General features: G+C 39.0%; 1 protein-coding gene across 3 annotated transcripts in view; it reads left to right on the forward strand.

Annotated features, from left to right (window-relative positions):
• The first annotated feature begins 275 nt into the window (after positions 1-275).
• The window catches only part of LOC107679171 (guanine nucleotide-binding protein G(k) subunit alpha-like), a 20,020-nt gene continuing 10,879 nt past the window's right edge, over positions 276-9,416 (forward strand). For all 3 annotated transcript variants that reach the window (XR_001633012.1, XR_001633013.1, XM_016474664.1), the window contains exons 1-2: positions 276-918; positions 8,809-8,851. Coding sequence is in view for 1 of the 3 variants with exons in the window: in XM_016474664.1 (XP_016330150.1) it covers positions 801-918; positions 8,809-8,851 (161 nt within the window). In the remaining 2 variants the exon portion in view is untranslated. The remainder of the gene's footprint in view (positions 919-8,808; positions 8,852-9,416) is intronic.

Genomic DNA, 9,416 nt, shown 5'->3' on the forward strand with positions numbered 1-9,416 from the left:
ATGAACGAAGGTCTTATGGGTTTGGAACGACATGAGGGTGAGTAATTAATGACAGAATTGTCATTTTTGGGTGAACTAACCCTTTAAGTTTGACTTAGATCAGTCTCGATTAGTGCCGCTCCGAATGTCGTGTCAGACTCAAAACTGACTCGTTTAGTGAAATGGGCGTGTTCGTTCAATGGGTTCAACCAATAAGATTGCATCCTCACAAGCCGGGGTCGAATTCTGTTGGTTCGGGCGTCAGTCTTTGAAGGCAGGGAAGCAGTCATGCGCTTCAAAGGGGGAGAGACTTCAGCGAACGAAACATGCGAGTCAGTGCATGGAAGTGAACGAGAACGATTCGTTCATTTAAAAGATTCGTTCTGAAACACCGATTCGTTAACAGCTCTAACTGTGATCCACTTCGAGACATTTAGCTAAATGTTTTGGATACAGTCTTGGTTACCGTTTTTCCGTGAAAAAACTTAAAACTGGCGTTCACAGCAGACCGCAGAACCTCACCAGTGGAAACTTTTTAGTCACGGAAATATTGTTCTTCTGGGTTTCTGGTTTTCTGGTTTTGGATCATTTGCACTGTCCCAGCCAATGTAGTTTCAGTGGTTCGCGGTTCTGTATAAGTTGTTATCAGAACCGCCGTTTTAATATGTTTTGAAGCATCTGCTTTTATACGCTGGCCGATCACCTCGTGCGAACCTGCCAACGCCTTTACTCTGGCTTCGTTATTCTTCAGGCTGCAGGAAAATTACTACAACGTTCGGTATTAAAGATTCTTATTAATCGTTTTATAAACATTTCGCAAAATGGGTTGCACGTTAAGTGTTGAAGATAAAGCAGCGATGGAGAGGAGTAAGATGATTGATCGGAACCTGCGAGAGGACGGAGAGAAAGCATCCAGAGAAGTCAAACTACTGCTGCTCGGTATGATACAGTAGACTTTCTTAATATCAGTGTTTAAAAATGCAAATGCATGCTATTTTGCGGATACAATGTGTGCCTGTTTATTTTTTCTGTCATTTTGTTTTCTTTCCCGAATCGCTTTCACGCTTCAACTCGATTGTCTTCAGATGCTATTAATGCAAAGTAGACCAAAAGTGAACTTGTCATTGCAGATTGTCATGTAACGTAAACATTTGACGCAGCAATTAAATTTACGCATTCAGCTGTAGCCTAATAGGTTGTAATGCTTTGCAGAGTGTAAAACAAAGATTGACAACTCGTTTAATATTATTGAAACCTGTTCTCATGGATGTCGACTAAATTGCAGTGGATACGGTATGTGTTGTGTTTGTACTAGTCTTGGCTCTGTGCTGTCAAAACATGTTTCCCAGTGGTAATCCTCCCCCGGTGTCCCAAAACATCCAGTGAGCACCACATTTTATTACCATATTTAAACTACATGTGTGTCATGAGAAGCAAAACCACACACACCCGGTGATCACAGCAAAACAGTGGAAAGTAATGGTGTGATTATGGCAGTATTCCAGCTATCAAAGCGTGTTGGAATGCAGAAGATAATGGCTGATTTTGGACCATTAGAATACTGATGTTTTGTCTGTCTGTATGTTTTTGGATACTTTGTTGGTAACATACCAATTTTTTGAGTATTTTCAGAGACAGAGATTAGATTTCAGAGACAGAAGCACCCTAGATAACAGAAGCAGGCAGTCAGCTAGTAATAGTCAAAACTATTGAAAGGTCTTAGATAGTTTTGAACCATTTAGTTGTGTTAATCGCTTCTGTGTGTGTTATTTACGGGTTACTTTGAATAAAAAGTGCAGAATGCATTAACAAATAGATATTCTCATAAAGTAGCAAGTGCCTTGTGACAGAGAGGTGGTTTCTTTGAGTAAATCATAATGTGCTTTGTTAAGGAGTGGTCATCTGTGACATCTGTGATTTCTGTGTGGGATTGTATTCCTTTGGACTGTGATTCTTCTACATCCAGATTCTCTGTCAAAACAGATTAAAACAATTGCAGTAGATTACACAATCAGAAGTTATGATCAGTAAATTTGTCTGGTGATGTTGTCATATTCTTAAAGGCACAATATGTAAGTTTTCATCGCTAGATGTCGCATTTTCAAAACAATAACAAAGGCGAAGCTTGATGACATTATGAAGGAGAGTGGAACGATGGGAGATGTCGTTTTCACCATCCAGAGATGTCCGAATCATGTTCACGGATGTAATTAATACATTTTTTTTTTTTATTACCTGTACCTTCCAAAGTTATTCAAACAGCGAATAAATTATATAGAGAAAGCAAGCAAAGAACATTTAACGTTACATTGTCAAAGAACAGTATGCCACTTCAGTCTAGCGTGAGTTTAAGCACTCTCAAAAAACTCCCCTTATAATCAGTAAAGCTGTCTATACACTGTTTGATGAATGAATCTCCTACTTACATCATACGTACATCTGCACTTTGTTGTTTATGATGAGAGAATACACTCAGCGAGCGCACGCACTGAAGAAAACTCCGGTGTTTCAGCGATGACTCATCTAAACGCCTCTGATTGGCTGCTGCGTTCATAAACTCAACAGACTCGTGCGTGATTGGTTATAATGCGCAACACTGTAAAAACACGGAAAAAGATTCATGGTGCAACATTGAGCAGATCTAAATTTAATGCTGCTGTCAACACTTTTCATTTCATTTTCATTTTATTCGCGACTGCCATAATGGATTTAGTTTAACTGCAGCAGCATTTTTGTCCATGGGTGTTGCCATAATTTCTACAAGCGGAAACCGATAGCGCGAATATTATGTAATTGATAGGCGACAATGAACCGGGACGAGCCATTATTTAAAATTGGAATTTCTCTGGATTTACAAATCCTTGGGAACTTTTGGGATAACGTAAATGTATAACAATGTGCAAGTGGTTTTTGGATATTTTATTACGAAAGTCTTACACTTTGTGCCTTTAAGGTTTTCATTTTAAAGCCTCAGATAGATATGGTGTATCCAAGAAGGGGGGTGGGGGAGCATTTCAATGAGTCGAATATTACATGCTCCATTAAACATAGAATGCAGTTCATAAATAAATCCGCTCTGAAAGAACTGTCCAAGGACGGCAAGTTCTAAGATTACAGCTGGACAAAGACCAACTCCTGTGGCCTGAGTGATCACAGCAAACTAGCGAGTCATCCTGAATTACCAATTATTTTTATACGATCTTGCTGTTTTAATAGTGCTGGTGAGATTAGACAGCATGGCTACGTCCCTGTAAGCAAGAGGATTGCAGTTGTCTAGCAAAGTTGACTATGGATGAGTTGTAATTAGAATTGCACAATGAGCTCTGAGCTTAATCACATTGTGGGAACTCGCTTGTGGCTTTTCTTTGTGTTCTCTGTGACTCTCCTGATATCAGCAGATTCAGGGGTTTTAGGCTATGATGCCTCTACTATTACTTCTGGCTGAACTGCAGTTCAAGTGGGTTGTTTAAAGGGGTACTCCAACCAAAAAACTAAAGTTCTGTCATAATTTACTCACCTTTATATTTTTACAAACCTGTGTGACTTTCTGTCTTCTGTGGAGCACACAAGATATTTTGAAGAAAATTGGGAACCAAACTACAGTGGAGCCTATTGACTTTCAGTTTAATGATGAAAAAAAAAACAGAGACATTTCTCAAAATATCTTTTCATGTTTCAGAGAGAAAAGAAAGTCCACTGTTGTTCATCTCTTTCCATTCAACAACTGTTATATATCAGTGTCAGTGCTTGAAGTGGGCTGGCCTGGTAGTATGCGCCGGTACGCAGTACCGGCACTTCAGTATTTTAGCCTTTAGCGTAGCAGCACTTTTTCGTGCTTACCGGCACTTCTGACATGTTGCCCAACACCGGTACTGAGTCAAAGCGTCAGTGTCTGGGTGATTAGAAATGACACTATAAAGCACACTACCCAGTAAACTTCTGGAAGGTTCAAGATTCCAGTAAGGGAATCTGGGAATGCATTAGTAATAAGTAATAAGTTCAAAACAGCGCTAATGCAAAGAAAACATGGACGATTTCATCAGAGATGGCGGAGAGAATAGTGACTCGTGTCCAGATGGCAGTATTGTTTTAGTGCGTATTTGGCTTAAAAGCATGAGTGTTTTATAATGAATGCCGGCTGAAGGTGTTTTAGATTATGCGCTGGACAGTGGTTTAGTTATTCTGAATGGAGCCGTATAGTAGCATGTACAGTCAGGTTAAGGCAGCAGGTTTAGTGGTCTTTTGGCGCCTCCCTGTGGTCCTGTTTGGTATCGCAACCTAACTGGTGCTTATTTATATTAAAGGGGTCATATGATGTTGCTAAAAAGAACATTATTTTGTGTATTTGGTGTAATGTAATGTTTATGTGGTTTAAGGTTCAAAAAACACATTCTTTTCCACAAAATGTACATTATTGTTTCTCCTCTATGCCCCGCCTTTCTGAAACGCGTAGATTTTTACAAAGCTCATCTCAAGCGTGTGACGGAAATGTTACGGCCCTTATCATACTGTGTTTCCGTGTGTCCCGGCGCGACTAGACAAAACCAATAAAACACATTATAATGAGGCATTTGTTGCATCAAGTGGGGGCATAATTACTGATTATAATGACTTATATTGTGTTTTTACGCGTTGTGTTGCATATTGCGCCACGTAAACATAAAACCATGTCTGCATTTGTGATCGGAGAAATGACAAACAACAAGTGCTACTCTACACTGCTCAAACTCGCGTTTGAATCATCAGTGGCAAATTGTTTAAATATAAAAAACGTACTTACAGGCTGTGAGTCAGAAGCGTCAGACTGTCCTTGCAAAGATGGAACTGCCCCACTTTATAGAAACATTGTTTTCTATAATTGGCCTTTTGGAAGGCCAAACAAAGTAGTTTTCGCTTTCACAACAAAACACACAGCGGCTTGAGTGAGCGGTGCCCGGCGGATTCGACGAAGGAGGCTTGTGGCAACCACATGTGACGACCCCGGGCTGGACTATATGCTGGATATCGTCCTCTTTTGGAAGGCCAAACAAAGTAGTTTCACTTTCACAATGAAACACACAGCATCTCCACAACATGGTGGCGGCGGCAACAATACTACAGTGAGAATAAAAGTTACGCCTTCTTTCTTTGCGTGAACATTTGGGCGGTGTTATGTAAATCTTCCCACACAATGACGTAGACATGTGGGGGGCGTGTTTAAACGAGGCGTTTTAGGAGGGCGTGGACAAGTCTTAACTTTTTATAAAGAATATCTCTTTGGATTTGAGACTTAAGTCTTTGCAACTTTACAGATCTCTTTATGCACCAAGAGCTTGTAACACTCCAAAGAGAAAGGAAAAATTGAACTCGCATCATATGACCCCTTTAAAAATGCTCTAGACAAATTTCTTTCTTTCTTTCTTTCTGCATTATATACATACATTGGGAATTATGAAAAGTCATTAATTAATTAATTGTGTAAAAGTGATTGGAGTACTGACACTTATTTTTTTCCACTTCAAGCACTGATCAGTGTTATTTTTAAACCATTTAATTTTGCTTTCTAAAGACTACTCAGAAATCATTAAATTAATTACTTTAGTTTATTATTTTAATTATTATTTTTTTATTGTTTTATTTAATTTAGGAAACATGTTGAATTGAAAATAGCACACCTAATATTTTTCTCACATATGATGCATTCAAGTCCTTCAGAGAACTACTCGAGAACTATTCTCGAGTTGGGAAGTCGTAATTAAGACGTTTGGTGCGTTCATGTCATTTTGGTTGGAACAAGATGAGTAATGTGTTTTTGCTTTTATATGTTTTAGTTTTAAATTGAATCAATATATATTCTATCATAATTGCGCAATACTGTCACATTTTGACATGTAACATGTAATAAGTTTTATTTGAAATGAAAATAAAAAAATTAATTAAACAACAAATTTAGCATCAATACAGATGCTGCATCTATTGTGTTGACACTGACAAGCCCCCAACTCTAAAACTCTTATCTTAAAGAAAGTTCAGAGTTTCCCACTGTGGAAAGATCATATTTATGAGTTGAACCCACATGAACGCCACAATCTGTTTAAAAAAAAATCATTTTGTCTTCCACAGAAAAAAAAATAAAGGTAATTAAATAATGTCATTTTTGATTTGAACTTCCCATTTAACTCTCAGTTTCTGAAATAAACTTTTTGCTTGTCAACTTTGGGATGACTTCTCAATGTAATATTAGTTTCCGTTTGATAACACCATTATCCCACAAGAGGATATTGCTCAGTTGGGGGTTTGACTTCAAGGGTCAGCTCACCGCTCCGTGTAAACCTGCACTATTGAAAATCAAAAATAAATAGAAAGATAAAATATATAAATCACAAAGCATGGCTCTGCTCAGCTGGGGTTAATAATAGCGGCCATCTTAACCACACTGCACATGTCACTGCAGCTAACTGAATAATTACAGCAGGAGTAAGCCATTCACACACCGATTCAAAGCGTTCACAGATGTGTATGTGGAGATTCTGTGGCTGTGCCGCACAGAACCAGTGCAAGACCTGATGCTTGGACGGCATCCAGACCATGTATGGCTCTCACTCAAGTGGCTGTAAATGCAGAGCTGTGGTTATTAGGAAAAAGTGTGGAAGTTCTGATCTAGGATCCAGTTTATGTGGAGTGAGTGATTACATTGACTTTGGCTCCTAAATCAGTGCTCTCAAAATGAGAACCTCGATATGAGTGATAATCTGGGGATGTAGCTCAGTGGTAGAGAGAGGTCCTGGGTTCAATCCCCAGCATCTCTACACACTGTTTTGGGCAGTAGTGGCCTAATGGTTAAAGAGTCAGACTTGTAACCTGAAGGTTGCGGGTTCGAGTCTCTGGTCCGGCAGGGATTGTAGGTGGGGGGAGTGAATAACCAGCGCTCTCTTCCACCCTCAATACCATGACTGAGGTGAGACCCTTGAGCAAGGCACCGAACCGCCAACTGCTCCCCGGGCGCCGCAGCAATATGGCTGTCCACTGCTCCGGGTTTGCACTTGGAGGGTTAAATCAGAGCACAAATTCCGAGTATGGGTCACCATACTTGGCCACACGTCACTTCACTTTATTTATTGATTGATTGAATAATTCATTCATTCATTTCAGTTGCTTGTTTATTTTACTTTGTAACACATGTAACAATTTTTAACAGTTCTGCAATAATAAATGATTCACTTTATATATATTTGGTCTGAAGAAGTGCAATCTATGATACTATTGTTGTCAGATTTTTATTGCTGATTTTACTTACAGTCTGTTAATGAGAGAAGTAACAATGTCATGAATTCATGATTCATGAATTTTTGCAAATGAGCGTCTTCAGTGAATCATTTTATCCAGTTTATGCAAGTCTTAAAGGAATAGTTCACCCAAAAATGAACATTTTGTCATCATTTACTCACCCTTAAGTTGTTGCATTCACTCTGTGAATTTCTTTTTTTCTGTATAACACAAAAGAAGATATTATGAAGAATGTGGGTAACCAAACAGTTTCTGATCCCCATTAACTATAGTATTTTTTTTTCCAGTACTGTGGAAGTCGATGGGGACCAGCAACTATTTGGTTACCCACATTCTTCAAAATATCTTCTTTTATGTTCAACAGAAGAAAGAAACTCATACAGGTTTGATACAACTTGAGGATGAGTAAATAATGACAGAATCTTTATTTTTGAGTGAACTTTCCATTTAATGATTCATGCACAAATTGAACTGATTCAGCGTTTTTGGGTGAACTACTCCTTTAAAAAATGACTAACCCAGATTCGGCTTGCTTAAATGTACACTGGTGAAAAGTCAATAGGTTTGTGTGTTCTCAATCTGTTTGGGAAGAATTTTTGGCATGTCCAGACCAGAACTGATTTTCATGAAACCTTTGATTCGCTCAACTATTGATAACTCAATGAGCTTTTACTTGTGCCAAGGCCTCATCAGACGTGGCAGGACATTTTGGCCATCTCACTCTCAGCTGCAGCATGCCTGCGGTTCAAGACTCTCAGAAGAAATTTTCCACGTGATTCTCTAGCCCCCAAGACCCACAGTTATTCCTTAACCATGCCATAAATTTGGGCTAATATGGCAGCAAGCCACACCTCAGAACCGGCAGCACAAATGATCCTGAAGATTGAACAGTTGATGAACGGTTACTGGACTGAAGTTTTCACCAGAATGGCAAGCCAAAGAATGTTTTAAGTTCAAGTCTTATTCATTTCAATAAAAATGTAGGTAACCAATGTAAAAGTGATTTGTATATTACAGACTCTGTTACTCCATATCCAAAATGTGCTAAAAATGTAATGCAATACCTGCTAAATAGCATATTAATGTAAACTATGTTATGTACACTGTTAATATTCATTTCACTTGTCAGAAGTAAAGCATTGGATTACATACACGCCATGTGTCCACTGGGCTGTTTCCTCATGTTTGTACAAACATCTCTTTCTGGTGTGTTAGTAAATAAGCCATTTAAGTGAGTCATTTGACTTGGTTATAAAAAGCTCACCTATCGTAGCTCCTGCTGTCCTCACAAACACTTCGGCTGGGGGAACTAACATCAGACAAGCCTTTCATCTTCAGGGCATTTAATCTCACCGTATGGCAAGCACAACCCGAAATAGAGAGCTCGTTCTGCAGCTCATGCTGGGCTTGTGATGTGGGAGGCAGAGGTTGAAAGCTTCTATTCATCTAATGCAGACCTTCTCCTGAGCGTGTGATGTTTTGGGTCAGGCGAATAAACGTTTATTTATCGATTTGTAATATCAACCTCATCAACAACGTTCTGTGTTGTTTGTCCTCTTTTAGGTGCTGGGGAATCAGGGAAGAGTACAATAGTTAAGCAAATGAAGTGAGTGTTTTGATTTTTGATCAAAAGATCTTTAAAGTTTCTTTATGCTGATATGCAAGAATGAGACTGGTAGTCGATGTTCCCTCTAGTTTTTGTGCAAAACCTTGGGGCAGACCCTTTGTCACCATGATATACAGTATAATGGTTATAGAGTTATATTGCATTTAATTATATATCCAGGCTGTTCTTAGATAAGCTCAACTGAAAGGAACCCATGTGCGCATGTGACGCCACCTCGCCCCAGGCACTTCAGTCTCCTTTTAATGGCCAGAGATGGTGGACATAAGCAACCCATCACAACCAGTGATATTTCAGAAATGACAGCATAAATCTAAATCATGTTATTTTGTGATGAAGATCCACTTAGTGGCTCCTCCAAATCAAATCAACTTAGTCTGATATTTCAGGTTCCTTTTCCTAATAGTAAATGTGCTCAGCTTTGGCACTGCTTTGAATGACTTTTAGACAACTGATCAGGTTTTTTGCATTAAGTCACCTTGATGATGATTTCTGCCACTCGAGTATAGCGGTATCTAAGCCAGACCCCGAGCCCGATGGGTATGAG

The sequence above is a fragment of the Sinocyclocheilus anshuiensis genome, unplaced genomic scaffold (assembly GCF_001515605.1).
Source record: "Sinocyclocheilus anshuiensis isolate Anshui unplaced genomic scaffold, SAMN03320099.WGS_v1.1 scaffold13, whole genome shotgun sequence".
In the NCBI taxonomy this organism is placed as follows: Eukaryota; Metazoa; Chordata; class Actinopteri; order Cypriniformes; family Cyprinidae; genus Sinocyclocheilus; species Sinocyclocheilus anshuiensis.